Source organism: Silurus aristotelis, assembly GCF_946808225.1.
Source record: "Silurus aristotelis genome assembly, chromosome: 2".
NCBI classification, from domain to species: domain Eukaryota; kingdom Metazoa; phylum Chordata; class Actinopteri; order Siluriformes; family Siluridae; genus Silurus; species Silurus aristotelis.
In genome coordinates, this window is record NC_139575.1 from 2,902,189 (window position 1) to 2,918,558 (window position 16,370).

General features: G+C 41.7%; 2 protein-coding genes and 2 long non-coding RNA genes across 4 annotated transcripts in view; 2 read left to right on the forward strand and 2 right to left on the reverse strand.

The window, feature by feature from the left end:
- Nucleotides 1–1,143: 1,143 nt before the first annotated feature.
- On the forward strand, nucleotides 1,144–10,336 carry chst7 (carbohydrate (N-acetylglucosamine 6-O) sulfotransferase 7). Its single transcript, XM_083563610.1, has 2 exons — nucleotides 1,144–2,644; nucleotides 9,088–10,336. Exons 1-2 carry the CDS (start codon nucleotides 1,390–1,392, stop codon nucleotides 9,093–9,095), a joined length of 1,263 nt encoding a protein of 420 aa, XP_083419736.1. The 5' UTR covers nucleotides 1,144–1,389; the 3' UTR covers nucleotides 9,096–10,336.
- Nucleotides 10,255–11,678, reverse strand: LOC310739304. Its single transcript, XR_014537343.1, has 2 exons — nucleotides 11,562–11,678; nucleotides 10,255–11,469 (listed from the first exon to the last, which is right to left on the reverse strand). It is a non-coding gene; the product is annotated as an uncharacterized lncRNA (long non-coding RNA).
- LOC310739168 lies at nucleotides 11,086–14,651 on the forward strand. The gene is made up of 2 exons (XR_014537274.1): nucleotides 11,086–13,060; nucleotides 13,431–14,651. It is a non-coding gene; the product is annotated as an uncharacterized lncRNA (long non-coding RNA).
- Nucleotides 14,528–16,370, reverse strand: part of slc9a7 (solute carrier family 9 member 7) — a 51,402-nt gene continuing 49,559 nt past the window's right edge. The window contains exon 16 of the mRNA XM_083563095.1: nucleotides 14,528–15,609. Coding sequence (XP_083419221.1) covers nucleotides 15,361–15,609 — 249 coding nt within the window. The 3' untranslated portion in view covers nucleotides 14,528–15,360. The remainder of the gene's footprint in view (nucleotides 15,610–16,370) is intronic.

The window sequence follows — 16,370 nt, forward strand, 5'->3', positions numbered from 1 at the left end:
CATGAAATATCGAATACACTAATAGCAATCTCTGGGCATAAATGATATCACGTGAATTATATATTGTATTTAATTATATTTCTGTGTGCAAGACTGTTGTAATAAATAGAGCACATTTAGATAGATTGGGACTTTTTTAAATTTAAATATTGTTGTTAATAAAAAGTGCTTTGACTTGTATGCATCCCATAATTACACGTTATTGGAAATCAATATTAAAATGAATAATTATTAATTACATTATTATTATAATAGATAATAGATTTAATTTATGAATGATAAATTATTAATACTAATTTCGCATGTAAATATACATCACAAATATTCACAGCAATGAGGTCAAATCATGTCAATTTATTTCCTCGAATATTTTGGGATGATGATGATGATAATGATGGTGAAGAAGGATGATGATGACCTACTTGTATATCACGTCACGTGATTTAGGTCACGTTAATTCTGTCATGCTGTCAGGTATTGACTTTTTCTCAGTCAATTTATCAAATAAATAAGGGAAAAAGTATAAGAAAATGTCTGACTTCTACCGCATTTTTTAAGTAACAGTAGTTGTTGTTAGTGTAATACACCACTAAAGGTCACACCTGTTCCACACACACACACACACACACGCGCACACACACACACACACACACACACACACACACACACACACACACACACACACACACACACACACGGGGAAATACCAATACACATTACATACAAAATAATAATAATAATAATAATAATAATAATAATAATCATAATAATAATCATAATAATAATAATAATGAATAATAATAAATTAAATAGATGTTTCCAGCTTCCCAGCAGCACTTTAGTGAGAAAAAAAAGAGAAAGATTTATTTAAAATAAATGTTTATTTACATTTTTAAAAAAGGGTTTATGTACATATATGAATTATTATTTATATATTATTATTATTATTATTATTATTATTATTATTATTATTATTATTATTATTATTAATAATAATATTATTATTATTATATTCACACAATAAATATTAAATTATAACTGAAATTAATATATTAAATATATTTTAAATAAATATAGAATCAGTTATATAATAATTCAAGAACAATTATATATTTATGATATATTTTCCGACTAAAGGGGCGTGGTTTATCTCGAAGCGGGGTTTACCATCGTGACGTCATACTATTTGTGGGCGTGGTTTGTAGACATTTCCACGCCTTGAGTCGCTCCTGCTGGGGCAGAAAAGGTTCGTGGAGACTTGCTGAAACCAGAGAAGAGAAGAGAAGAGAAGAGAAGAAGAGAATAGAAAAGAGGAGAGAAAAGGAGAGGGAAGGAGAAAGAGGGAGAGGAGGAGAGAGAGGACATACAGATCTGTGGTTCGCAGAGGAAATGAAGCGGCGGCTGCAGAAGAAGTATATCCTCTTAATCCTCGGCTATTCCGTGATCTTGCTCCTCATCCCCTACGTGTTGGACCACAGCAGTAGGTCCGCTCAGGTGCGCCATAGAGCCCAGGAGCCGCGGCAGCGGCAGCAGCGGTGTCCGGACCTGGAGAGCAGCATGGCGCTGTGGAACTCCAGCGACCCCGCGGAGGAGAGCGAAGGAACCCGGAACCGCACCAAGACGCACATCTATCTCCACGCGACCTGGAGGACGGGCTCGTCGTTCCTCGGAGAGCTTTTCAACCAGCACCCGGATGTGTTCTACCTGTACGAGCCGATGTGGAACATGTGGCAGGCGCTGTACCCGGGGGACGCGGGGAGTCTCCAGGGCGCAGTGCGGGACATGATGAACTCCCTGTTCCGCTGCGACTTCTCCGTGCTCAGGCTGTACGCCGGGACCACCAACATCAGTACTTCGTTCATCTTCGGCTGGAAGACGAACAAGGTGATCTGCTCGCAGCCTCTGTGCGCGGCGTACAAGAAGCACCAGGTGGGACTCGTTCAAGGAGACGTGTGCGCCAAGTGCGCGCCCAGAGACATTCGAGAGCTGGAGAAGGAGTGCAAGAAGTATCCTGTGGTGGTCATCAAGGACGTCAGAGTGCTAGACCTGGGCGTGCTGGTGCCCCTGGTGCGAGATCCTACGATCAATTTGCAGATCGTCCAGCTCTTCAGGGATCCCCGGGCTGTCCATAACTCCAGGCTGAAGTCCAAGCTGGCTCTAGTGCACGAGAGCATCCAGGTTCTCCGGAGCAAGAAGCAGAGCGACAAGTTCAAGCGGCTGCTTTCGCCAGGGAACAGGGTGAACCGCGCCGAGAGCTACGTCTCGGGGGCCTTGGAGCTCATCTGCGACAACTGGCTCAGCGACATGCTCCTGGTGAACGCAGCACCTCCGTGGCTCAAGCGCAACTACCTGCAGATCAGGTACGAGGACCTGGTGCTTCATCCCATCAGCGAACTGCACAGACTGTACCGCTTCTCCAACCTGAGCTTGTCTCCAGAGCTGGAGAAGTTCGTGTTGAACATGACCCAAGGACAGGGATACTCCTCCGACCGGCCCTTTCTGATCTCAGCCAGAGACGCCAAGGAAGCCATCTTCGCCTGGAGAGAGAGGCTGAGCGTAGAGCAGGTGGGCCAGGTGGAGGCTTACTGCAGCCAGGTGATGCGAAACCTGGGGTACGAGAAGAGGAACCTGGAGCAGAACTACAGTAAGAGAGCTTCATTATAATCCTAATAATGATCTCAATGATTCAGTGGTGTGATGATCTGTAGATGTCCTGTACACGCATGTAGACTTTTCACCCCTTTATACGTTCTTCTTATCCATTTATAGCTACCTGGGACGTTTAGATAGATAGATAGAGAGAGAGAGAGAGAGAGAGAGAGAGAGAGAGAGAGAGAGAGTATGAAAACTAGACACACAAAAAAAAGAAAGAGAGACACACACACACACACACACACACACACACACACACACACACACACACACAAACAGAGATAGAGAAAAAGAGAATCAGAGAAAAACAGAAAAAATGGCTGTTTGATGGACGACTGAATGTTTATAGCTGTAATTGGTGTCACAGATGTATAGCTGTAACTGTAAACGGATAAAAACTCCCTTGTTTTGTAGTCAATGTAAGAGTAAGATAAGTGAAACACACTTGACCCCGTACTCTGACACGCTTCACACGTGTGACGTGAAGCCCTTTATTCCTTACACGCTTACATCAGAGAGATTACACCAGTTGGTCAACATGGAGAACCTGCATAGAGAGAGAAAGAGAGAAAGAGAGAGAGAGAGAGAGAGAGAGAGCAAAAAAAGAGAGAGTGAGTGAGAGAGAGAGAAAGTGAGAGAGAGGGAGAATGAGAGAGAGAGAGAGAGAGAGAGAGAGAAAGAAAGAGAGAGAGTGAGTGAGAGAGAAAGAGAGCAAAAAAAAGAAAGAGAGAGAGAGAGGGAAAGAGAGAGAGAGAGAGAGAGAGAGAGAGAGAGAGAGAGAGAGAGAGAGAGAGAGAGAGAGAGAGAGTGAGAGAAGTCCCCGGGGTGACAGCGAGAGGCAAACCCATCTCAAGGTGTGGGAAAAAAGTAAGAGGAACTGAGGCATGTAATAAATGAGCACATATCCTGTGTCTGTAAGACGTCTAAAAACATCGGCGTCACAAAGCACCATTGTATTTTATAATGTCAGAAACTTTCTGGAGTCTGGTGGAAAAAAAACGTTGGGGGGGGGTATTTTAACGTTGACGTGCGAGAACAGCAGTCAGGTTTCTTTCCACTTGTGGCTGCGCTTATCACCATAATCACATGCGATCAGAACATAATGCAACTTTTTTCCTACACAACACAAGACACTTATATACAACTGGATCCTTTTGTTTTTCCGCTTCGTTTCATGCAGTTTTATCCAAAAACTGTATCTAGAAAGAACTCACACCACAGTTCCATAGAAAAACGAATAACTAAAATAATCTAAAAAAAGCACCGAAGTCTTGTTTATATCGACGTAATCCAGCAAGTATGTAATAAGGGCGAGGAAATGGGCCCAGCTGTGTCGTTAACATCTGCACGTAGTTGCATTGAGAAAGTGTCGAGCCATTCCCCCGGCTGTGAAACGTGACACATACGTGAGACGCCTGTCGCTGCTCGAAAAGCGACCAAAGAAAAAAAAAAAACAGTTTTCTAGGTGGGAACAGGTGAGAGTCAGTAGTAAAGCTAAAGCGCTTTCATTACCGCTGTCACTATGGTAACAGGATTTTCATAGGCTAAGTGTATTAAAAACGCATTTATATTGTGATAATTATTACGTATAATTACTGAACTATTAAACAAATCATTGAAGATGGTTCCTTCCAAATTTTAAACTTAGACACAAAAAAGGAAAAAAGAAAGTGCAATGAAATAGTTTCTCAAACATAAAACAAACCTGAAACCACAATAATAACAGTGAGAGACAGTTAAAGTGTGAGACAGTAACAGTGTGGGAAGTAAGTGAGAGACAGTAATATTGAGGGACAGTAAAAATGTAAAAACAGTAACAGAGAGGGACAGTAACAGTGGGGGACAGTAACAGTGTGAGGCAGTAACAGTGAGGAACAGTAACAGTGTGAGGCAGTAACGGTGTGGGACAGTAACAGTGAGGGACAGTAACAGTGTGAGGCAGTAACAGAGAGGGACAGTAACAGTGTGAGGCAGTAACAGTGTGAGGCAGTAACAGTAAGGGACAGTAACAGGGTGGGACAGTAACAGTGTAAAACAGTGACAGTGTGGAACATTAACAGTGTGAGACAGTAACAGTGTGAGACAGTAACAGTGTGGGACAGTAACCGTGTGAGACAGTAACAGAGTGGGACAGTAACAGTGTGGGACAGTAACAGTGTGGAGCAGTAACAGTGTGAGACAGTAACAGAGTGGGACAGTAACAGAGTGGGACAGTAACAGTGTAATACAGTGACAGTGAGGGACAGTAAAAGTGTGGGACAGTAACAGTGTGAGACAGTGACAGTGAGGGAAAGTAAAAGTGTGGGACAGTGACAGTGTGAGACAGTGACAGTGAGGGACAGTGACAGTGTGAGACAGTAACAGAGTGGGACAGTAACAGTGTAAGACAGTGACAGTGTGAGACAGTAACAGTGTGGGACAGTAACAGTGTAAGACAGTGACAGTGAGGGACAGTGACAGTGAGGGACAGTAACAGTGTGGGACAGTAACAGAGTGAGACAGTGAAAGTGTGAGACAGTAACAGTGTGGGACAGTAACAGTGTGGGACAGTAACAGAGTGAGACAGTGAAAGTGTGAGACAGTAACAGTGTGGGACAGTAACAGTGTAAGACAGTGACAGTGAGGGACAGTAAAAGTGTGGGACAGTAACAGTGTGAGACAGTAACAGTGTGGGACAGTAACAGCGTGAGACAGTAACAGTGTGAGGCAGTAACAGAGTGGGACAGTAACCATGTGAGACAGTAACAGAGTGGAGCAGTACCAGTGTGGGACAGTAACAGTGTAATACAGTGACAGTGAGGGACAGTAAAAGTGTGGGACAGTAACAGTGTGAGACAGTGACAGTGAGGGAGAGTAAAAGTGTGGGACAGTGACAGTGTGAGACAGTGACAGTGAGGGACAGTAACAGTGTGAGACAGTAACAGAGTGGGACAGTAACAGTGTAAGACAGTGACAGTGTGAGACAGTAACAGTGTGGGACAGTAACAGTGTAAGACAGTGACAGTGTGAGACAGTAACAGTGTGGGACAGTAACAGTGTAAGACAGTGACAGTGAGGGACAGTGACAGTGAGGGACAGTAACAGTGTGGGACAGTAACAGAGTGAGACAGTGAAAGTGTGAGACAGTAACAGTGTGGGACAGTAACAGTGTGGGACAGTAACAGAGTGAGACAGTGAAAGTGTGAGACAGTAACAGTGTGGGACAGTAACAGTGTAAGACAGTGACAGTGAGGGACAGTAAAAGTGTGGGACAGTAACAGTGTGAGACAGTAACAGTGTGGGACAGTAACAGCGTGAGACAGTAACAGTGTGAGGCAGTAACAGAGTGGGACAGTAACCATGTGAGACAGTAACAGAGTGGAGCAGTACCAGTGTGGGACAGTAACAGTGTAATACAGTGACAGTGAGGGACAGTAAAAGTGTGGGACAGTAACAGTGTGAGACAGTGACAGTGAGGGAGAGTAAAAGTGTGGGACAGTGACAGTGTGAGACAGTGACAGTGAGGGACAGTAACAGTGTGAGACAGTAACAGAGTGGGACAGTAACAGTGTAAGACAGTGACAGTGTGAGACAGTAACAGTGTGGGACAGTAACAGTGTAAGACAGTGACAGTGAGGGACAGTAAAAGTGTGGGACAGTAACAGTGTTGGACAGTAACAGAGTGAGACAGTGACAGAGTGAGACAGTGACAGTGTGGGACAGTAACAGTGTAAGACAGTGACAGAGAGGGACAGTAAAAGTGTGGGACAGTAACAGTGTGAGACAGTAACAGTGTGGGACAGTAACAGTGTGGGACAGTAACAGAGTGAGACAGTAACAGAGTGGGACAGTAACAGTGGGGAGCAGTAACAGTGGGGAGCAGTAACAGTGTGGAGCAGTAACAGTGTGAGGCAGTAACAGTGTGGGACAGTAACAGTGTAAGACAGTGACAGTGAGGGACAGTAAAAGTGTGGGACAGTAACAGTGTGGGACAGTAACAAAGTGAGACAGTGACAGAGTGAGACAGTAACAGTGTGGGACAGTGACAGAGAGGGACAGTAAAAGTGTGGGACAGTAACAGTGTGAGACAGTAACAGTGTGGGACAGTAACAGTGTGGGACAGTAACAGAGTGAGACAGTAACAGAGTGGGACAGTAACAGTGGGGAGCAGTAACAGTGGGGAGCAGTAACAGTGTGGAGCAGTAACAGTGTGAGGCAGTAACAGTGTGGGACAGTAACAGTGTAAGACAGTGACAGTGAGGGACAGTAAAAGTGTGAGACAGTGTAAGACAGTGACAGTGAAACCTCTGTCCAAACAGTGTAGGTTCAACAATTATAAAGTTCTTATTAGTGATGAGTCGTTCATTTTAAATGAGTCTTTAATGTGACTCAGAAGAACGAGTCGTCTCAAAGAGTGAGCAGAGCATGAGCAAAATCTCTGTAGGTTATGTACAGGAAACAGAATTGAGAAGTTTTACCTTTCGACATTTCTAGTCATGTGACTCCCATAAACGCTACCCAATGCAATAGAGCAGGTTTTTTAGTCCGAATCCTGACTCTTTATGGGAGTCACATGACAAAAGAACTCATGACACGGACGAGAAGATACTAGAAGTGAAGCTACACATTTTGTTTATCATCATTTGGTCATATTATGATTACTGGAAGTAAAGTCAGAGTTGGTGTATGTAGACATGTTGAGCTTATTGAAAATATAACCTTTTGTTTTATTTTCTGATCAAAGGAATGAAATGTCTCCAAAAACATATTCGTGTATTTTAATAAAAGAGATTCAAAGAACCGAGTCACTAAAACGATCCGATCTTCCCATCACTGGTTCTTATGTAGATGTCGTAAACTGTATCGATTCTATATGAAACTGGACACCTGTCCTTTATCACCATGACCTGAGCTCCACTGAGATGTACCTGAAGTTTCTTACCACTGGGACACAAACCAAACGTTTCCTGTCTGATTACACGCAAACTGCCCACCCCCCGAGTGTGGGAAGGCTCCTGGCCTCGGTGTGCTCTGTATTTATAGAAGAAGCAGAACAAAAGTTTTCGCTCGAACGTCAGCGCACGCAAACGTAATCCGATACAATATATTTTTCCTCAACCACATAAAAAGGCACCGTGTTGTGTGACGTTGCTTTATTAGTGAAAGATGTTTCTCCTGCGGTCGGCTTGAAAGCAGCCTGGCAGGATTTCGCTCTGGGATACAGAATTTATACTCGTGGAAACAATACAGGAGCAATTTGACGCTTTTTTTTTTAAGAAAGAAAGAATGAAATGCGACTTGTCACGTTTCTGCAAAAATAAAAGAAGCTTCAAACATCAAACATCAAACATTCAGATGAGATGTTCTTTGAGGTTCTGAATAGTGGACTGTGATTCGCTGGAAGTTCTGGTGTGAATTGAGAGCGTTGGAACGCTCAGTATCTCATGAGGTTGTGCATGTGGTTTAACCTACATAACCCTCACGCTTCTACTTCACAAACGTTTTAACCCAAACCTGGATTAACAATGCACATTGTCTCATAGCAGCTTCAGAGAGTTTAAGAGGTTGTATAAAAAAAGGTATAAGTGCCTATAAGTTTGTTCCTTATAAATGTAAATTTATCTCTAATGAGTGACTCAGTGGCGACTGTGGCAAGAAAAAACTCCCTGAGATGTCATGAGGAAGGAACCTTGAGAGGAACCCGTCCTCATCACAGAATGTCCATTCATTACAGTTCCTTCATTGTTGTACAGAGATCAACGCAACCTGCGGTATTGTAGCTGTTGATATAAATTCCAGTAAATCCGTCCTCAAAGTTCTTGACTTGCTCAGTAACTACCTGAATCTGAACAGAGAAAAGCTCTGGTTTACAGGAGTTGGAGTAGATCTCCTGCTATAAAGCTCCAGCCCTACTGAAGACCTTTGGGATGAATATGAACGCTGACTCAGCGAGGCCTCCTCTTAAACTCCTAAACTTATTGCTGTACGTTTGTTTTTATAAGTGAACATTATTCCTTTTTGTTCTATCGTTCTTTACATATTATTATATATATATATATGTATATGTGAGAAGGTGAGGAGGCGTTCAATAGGGTTGTGATTTTCCACTCCAACCCATGGAAAGCAGATCTTCATGGAGCCGGATTCTTCTTCTTGTTGGAAAATGTAATGCTACCAAATGTATCCAAGGACATCCGTTACGACTGCGTGCCTCTAAAGTTCGAGAAAGAACCACATGCGGCTGGAAGAGTCCGGTGTCCAAATACTTTTAGGAGCTTTCCACGTCACTGAGCTCATCCTCACACGTGAGAAGAGTGGATTCTGTACGTTTACAAGTCATTATACTGGCATTGTTTGTCGGCTCGGATTGTACATGGCGGCGAAGCAGAATTGTCTCAGGGAGTCGTTATATGAGCCAATAGGCAATAAATAAATGTGTGTGTGTGTGTATTGCAGGAGCCTAAAGTGAGGAATGAGGTCTGTTACAGAGGACAACAGGGTGAAGTGAAGCTTCAGCGTGAGGACAGAAGAATCCAGAAAAGACGTCCGTCACCGATCCGAGCAGGATTAATACGAGGACCAGTCTGAGTCTGAGATCAGACGCAGAGTCCGAGTCGGACCCCGAGGCTTCACGGGACACTGATTATAACCTGGAGGAGATTAAACACCAACTCTGACAGAGAGGCCGAGACGCCTGGAAGAGACGAGCGAGCTGGCTGTGTGTGTGCATATGGAATGTTGCCTATGATTTCAGATACAGGACAGTGTGTGTGTGTGTGTGTGTGTGTGTGTGTGTGTTTCCCATCCGATTTGAAACCTGAAATGTTGTTTCACTGTCACACTTTATCTTTTACATACACAAGGAACCAAAAGTTTGCCGAACACCACAGTTTTTTTCTGAAACTTCCTGATTAGAGGTGTTTATAAACACTTAATAACAGTCAGTAGGGTCTAATCTGGTGCACTGTGGCGCATTGTGATAAGGACCAGTAGAGTCTCTGAGCAGAAGTTATTTTCATTAAGTTGGTCAAATGTTCAAAAATTGTAGTTAACACTATAGAAGCTGTGTTCATAAGGCTACATAAGGTTTCTTATGTCAAGTGAAACTTCCTGGTCTTACTGTGACACACACTTACATAGACCTTTATGTGGCTTATTAGCATGTCATGACGATTCTGCTGGTCAATAATTTATATATATGAATAAATGTAGCATATAATATACTACATACAAACTTTGTCATAACCGTGTTATAGGCATTCATAAAAACATGAAATGACAAGTATGACAGAAGAATGCATGTAGTAGCTCGGTCATAACCTGGGGCAAGAAATCTTGTTTAAGAAAATATCAAATTCATTACGGAGGAATTATGTCATGGACATAGTGCAGGTGTTCATAAAGAGGGTTATAAGCAGACATATGGAACTTACATATGAAACGTATCTAAGGGTTAAAGAAAATAAGCATCGTGCCGTCATGGCCTGGACATCGGAGTCCGTAAAAATCGTATGAGCAAAAATATATGATTCAAAGCGTCCGAGCGCTAGAGAGAACATTCGTAGCTCTGTCGTAACGTTCATGTGTGTTTATAAACTCTAAAGGAATAGAATTAAGAAAACATTTCATTCAGTAGGTTTTCATAAAATATTCCTAAACAACTAAAATATAAATGATCCCTGTTATGTTATGGCAGCATCGTAAATGTCATCATGTATGATGAACCTTGCATTATGGAGGATTTGTGAGTTGTTATAAAGCCTTATGAACGCTGCTCTGCAGATAAATGTTATGGGGTGGTTATTAAATCGACAGTATTATACCATAAAAAATAATAATAATAATAACAAGAACTGTCTCTGTGAATGAAGAACAAATGCATATTTATGATTTCTTCTGTAAATAAAGTTTTTTTGTAGTAAACGTCGTCTCTGTCTTTATTCGGTAAACGAAGCAAATCCCTCGTATTTTTAATATTTTTTATATTTATCTACTGTAAACCATCTGCGTCCAATACATTGATATACATGATTTGAAATGTTGTACAGTTGTATTTAATGCATACACGTTTTTTTCTTGTAGTCAGACAGGCTCGAGTGCATTCTTACACGTTATAAGGGGTTATAAGCGCAGACGCGATGTATATAAGATACGTCAAACACATTCGACATGGTGTCCCTCGTTACGGAGTATATCTGGAGGGAGGGACGGACACATGCAGGAGAGAGCGAGGGAGCGAAAGGACAAATCTAGACGTATGTACAAAAAAAAAAAAAACAACACAAAACAGGAACTCGTTCTGAGTCTCTAAGTCACATCTGGATCCACGTCCATCGCCCAGAGGTCAAACGAGACGTGTTTCACGTGATGAGGACGTTATCACAGTTTCCTCTCAGCTCTGAGATTGTCCAAGATAATATGCGAAGGTCATGAGGTCACGACTCAGGAGGCTCATTTATTATTATTATTATTTTTTTTTTAAAGAAAACACGGGGAAAAAACCCAAAGCTCGCTCTGAACTGGGTTGAAATCCTTGCGATGACATGAGATGATGAGATCTTTGCTCAAAACAGTAGTCGGTTTATGGAACCCAGTCTATAAACATCCATTTTCTCCACAATTTCATCACCACCTTGCAGATCTCCTCCATCCTTTCCAGAAGGTGATGAGAAGCATGAAGCAGGATCCAGGTTGGGGAAAGCACTCTGAGGAACGCACGTGATTGGCTAACGGCGCTCTCAGGGAACTTTAACTCTTAGAGGGGGAATTCTTTAGGGGTAGATCCCTAGTTTACTGGGCGTGAGGTGAAAATGAGACCATGTATGAGACGCTGGTCCACTACAAACATGTGTGTATACACACACACACACACACACACACACACACACACACACACACACACACACACACACACACACACACACACACACACACACACACACACACACACACACACACACACACACACTGTAAACCTAATGGAAAATCTGGAATGATGGAAGGAAACCAGAGGATGTGGATGAAACACATTTTTGATAAATGTACAATGACAATAATGAAAACAAACAAACAAAAAAACAACACAATGTGTGTGATAATTCAATATTGAGTTTTAGTGTAAAAAGGTTTTAAACATTTGCACAATTGTGGAGTAATAAATATATATTTATTAAAATCGAAACTATTTTTTAGTTTTCTGTCGTTTTTGTATTTTGCACTCGATCTCGTCATTTCGTTTGATAAAATTTGTTTTTTTGCTGAATTACGATGCTAACAAGAATTAGCGCTCAAAATTATTCGGACACCAATTGATTCACTTCGACTCGGAAACCGAAACCTGTTCCCGCATGACAAAAATCCAGCTCTGTGAAGATCTGCTTTACACTGGTTGGAATGGAAGATCTCCAACCCTATTGAACACATTTTTTTAAAGAATTTTTCACACTGACTGCACCCCAGGAATCTTCTCACCTCACCTACATCATGACCCGACTTTAACACCCTTGTGTCTGAATAAATCCTTACAAATCTTCCACAAAAATCTGGTGGAACATCTTCCAAGATGGGAACTAAATGTGGAATGGAAAGCGAAAAAAAAAAAAAGCACAAGAACTTTTTTATTTTATAGTTTAATATGTGGAAGTAATAAATTAACTGAATAGATTTTATAAATTTTTTTAATTAGCTCGCTGGTTGTTTTTTAAAATCTTATTATAATTAGCTAGCTAAAGTTTTATAACGTAGTTTGTTCATTTGGCTCATCAAATTCTCTCTCAGGGTGAGGTTTCTTTGTACATTTGCTCCATTTTTTAGTTGCGATCCCCAATTATAATATCTTTAAATGTAACAGCTTCCCTCGGGGGTGGTGGGGGTGGTGGGAGCGGGGTAACTGTTAGGACGCTGATGAAGTGGAATGATTGTGACACCAGTAGCAAACAAACATCTTTGTGAATTTATGTCGGCACACAGTGTGCTCTTGTTTTACGAGCCCCGTGGACAATACGGATATAAACGACCGCAGTATTCAGAGACTCGGGTATTCCGATACGAATCGGAATTCTGACGCAGATGTTAGCCGATATGCAGCTGTGCAGATCTCCTGCGGCTAAGCCTTCTCGAGTCACATGTTTAAAAAAATACATAAAAAAAAAAAAAAAAAAACGCTCAGGAGACACCAACTTAGATGAGACCATGAAAGGGGGCGGAGTCACAGCTGTGTACGCATTTCACGTTCGCATCTGGGTGAAATCGGATCGCGTGTAAACGTGACGTGGGGTTGACGCAGGAGTGACGCGTAAACACTGAAGAGCGAAAGTGGAGAGAATGAGAAAAACGAATACTGCAGCAGATGTGCTGGATGGATAGATGGATGGATGGATGGATGGATGGATGAATTCGCCCATACAGGAATAGAAAATACTGACTCACTGTACTCTTTACTAAAGTACATAATGAAATAAAACACTTTCGGCTTCTTATGTCGTCATTTTCACCCAGCACTCAACGTATAGGGCCAAAACGTATTGGGACATCTGCCCTTTCGCTACCACAGACTTGGAGGCACAAACCAGTTCCAGCGTGACACAAAGGTACTGAGGTTATACGAACAGTAAATTGGGAGTAAATGTGGGATGGAAAATTTAATTTAATTTATAAATTAAATAAAGCCCATACGAATCTTAGTCAGGTGTCCACATACTTTTGGCCATATAGCGTATTTTAGTGGACTTTCCATTGAAGCTAAACAAGTCCATTAAATCCGCTAGGTATCATTAAAATCTTTCATTTATCATAATTAGCTAGTTGGGTTTTACTAACGCGCTCTTTGCTAATTTTTTTATTTATTTACTTAAATTTTTTTTCCACAGTTCACCATCAGGGCTACAAAAAGTATGTCAACTGTACGTTTGATAGATTAGCGAGTGACACTTGCAGCTAGTTATTCTTTGTAAATTAGCATGTTAACCTGAACAGCTTTTAGTTTTTATAGCTAGCAGGTTGTGCGATATAAATTAGTTTATTAATATAGCCAAATATTGAGCTATTGCTAGTTTTTTTAACTTTAAGATTTTTTTTTCTGAAATATTGACCTAAAGTTGACCTTCAATTTTAAAATAAACATGAACACATCTTTAAATTGGAATCATCCGTAGATCAGCTAGCTAATTTCTGTAATCGAGCTTGTTATGTTAACAATTCATATAATAACTAGTTTCATTTTCCGTTATGAATTTTCCTTTAGCTAGCTGGGGGAGTTTTGTAAATTAGCTAAAAAAGGTTCGTTAAAAAAATCAGCTCACTAAATTAACTCGGTAGTTAAACGTGTTTTCATGTCAATAATGTCATTAAGTGTAAATGAAGTTTCTAAAATGTATAATTTTGCTCCAAACTAAAGGAGTTAACTTTAAGTTTGGTAAATAAGCTAGTTATGTTTTGCAATTTAGCTGTTTAGTTCACTAGCTAGCTTAAATTTGAACGAGCATTTAAAGTTTTGTAAATTAGATGTTAAATTTACTTCTCAAGTTATCACATTGTCCGATTTTGTAAATTAGTTTATAGAAATTAACTATCAAGTTACCATCTGTAATGAAATCCACACATTAGCTAGCATGACTTAGCTATTAAGTTCAAATCTGTACTGATCTTTCGTAAATTAGCTAGCAGGTTATGATTTGTCCTGAATTTCCATACATCAGCTAGCAGGTTATGATCTGTAATGATTTTTCATTCATTAGTTCATTAGCAGGTTACGATTTGTAATCGATTTCCATAAACTAACTAGCAAGTTTTGATTAGTAATAATTTCATATATTTGCTAGTAAGTCACAATTTCTACACTAGTTTGTGAATTGCAGGTTATTTAATGTGAATGATTTGAAATCATTTTTCGAAAACGTTTTTATTTCGCATGATTTATTGCAACTCGTTGTCACAGAGGCGTATCTGACCCGAGTTAGCGGTAGTTAGCGGTAGTTAGCGGGAGCAGTAGTTAGTGGTAGAGGAGACCATGATGGTGAACTAAATATTCAGTTTCATTCACTTGATGGTTTAGTTCTTAACGCTGTTGCAAATGTCAGCATTCATTCCATTCATGCCATGATGGACCTCGCAACGCTCTTACCAAAATACACTTTTCTCAAAACTTTCGGCACCCCTGATCTTCACCATGAGATCAGAGGGTGGAGGAACATCAGGGTGTGGAGCTGCAAAACCCATCAACGTGATATAGAACATCTAAAGGGCAGGTGTGGAATGAAAGCAGAAGGACTTATAATTATTCTAAAGATATTCGTGTGTGTGTGTGTGTGTGTGTGTGTGTGTGGGGGGGGGGGGGGGGATCTAAAGAGCTACACTAGGCTTGTGAGGCAGAAGGACGTCATGTCTATACTTAGGTTTCCTAATTAAGAGCTGCTCGTGTGGGCGATGGCTGACAAAAAAAAAAATAATCCCCCTACAGCCAATCAAAAGCAATGAATCCTCCAGTGTTTCTGAAGTTCCTCAAAGTTACTTGCATCGTTTCGTAAAAAAAACAAAGAAAAAACATGTCGGATCACAGTATCGCCAAAGTTCTGTGTCTTCTGCAGTTCGGTAAACACACGAGATCTTCTCCCTCTGACTCTCCCTCTTTCTCCTGAGCCTGAGGACTCTGAAGCAGCGCAGGAGGACAGGATGGAATGATGTGTCCCCAGGCATGGAGATGGAGCGAGTAAGAGACTCGGGGGAAGCATCTCAGGCATGATCCTCTATGGGGAAAACCAGCCTCGTTCCCCGGCTCAGGAGCTCCTGCTCACGCGAGTCCAGCTCTCTCTCCAGCGCCTCCTCGGACGTGCTGCCGTTGCGCTTGCCGCTCTTCGTTCCCGACGTTGAGGACGTGGACGAGGCGCCGTTAACCGTGATCGCCGTGTCTCCGTACGTCAGCGACAGGTCTCCGTCTGTCAGGATGAGGTCCGAGTCGGTCTCCCGGAGCTGCTCGTGGTTCTGTAGAGCACAGAGACAAGAGGGAGATGATACGGGGGAAGGGAGGGACGGAGTGCTCAGGTGCCCACACACAGAGTTTCTCAAACGCACACATTATCCAGAAAAACACACACATCTTACATTATTTTACATTTCTATAAAACAGTTGAACGCCTGTGGAAGGACATGTGGAGGGACGCTTGCAAAAAAGGCCGCAGGTTCAGAGCGTCTCTATCCAGAAAACGTCTCTACTCAGAAAACGTCTCTAACCAGGATCACTACAGCCACAATTCACTGTTCTGTTCAATACAGAAACAAATGATTCAAAGAAAGAAAGAAAGAAAACAAAAGAACAGAAAGGAACAATAGGATGATGAATGAATGGACCACACACACACACACACACACCAACCTCAGGGAAAATCAATGAGGCAGATTGATGAGGTGTTGACTGCTGGTTCACTTTCTCACACACACACACACACACACACACACACACACACACACACACACACACACACACACACACACACACACACAGAGGGAGAGAGAGGGAGAAAACGAGAGGGAGAAAACGAGAGAGAGAGAGCGAGAGAGAGAGAGAGAGAGAAAGACACGCATGCAGTCTTTGTACAGGATGTGATTCAGTCCATAAGGAAAAACGCTTTAGGGTGCTTTCACAACTATTAGTAGCATGGCCGGGTCCGAATCAATACCACAGTCTGAATTATTTGGTTCCGTTTCATTCGCAGTTTCAGTTTGGTTTCATTTTTAAACAACAG

What these genes read in the sequence shown, in the direction of transcription:
- chst7 (XM_083563610.1), top strand. Translation starts at nt 1,390, where the DNA reads ATGAAGCGGCGGCTGCAGAAGAAGTATATCCTCTTAATCCTCGGCTAT.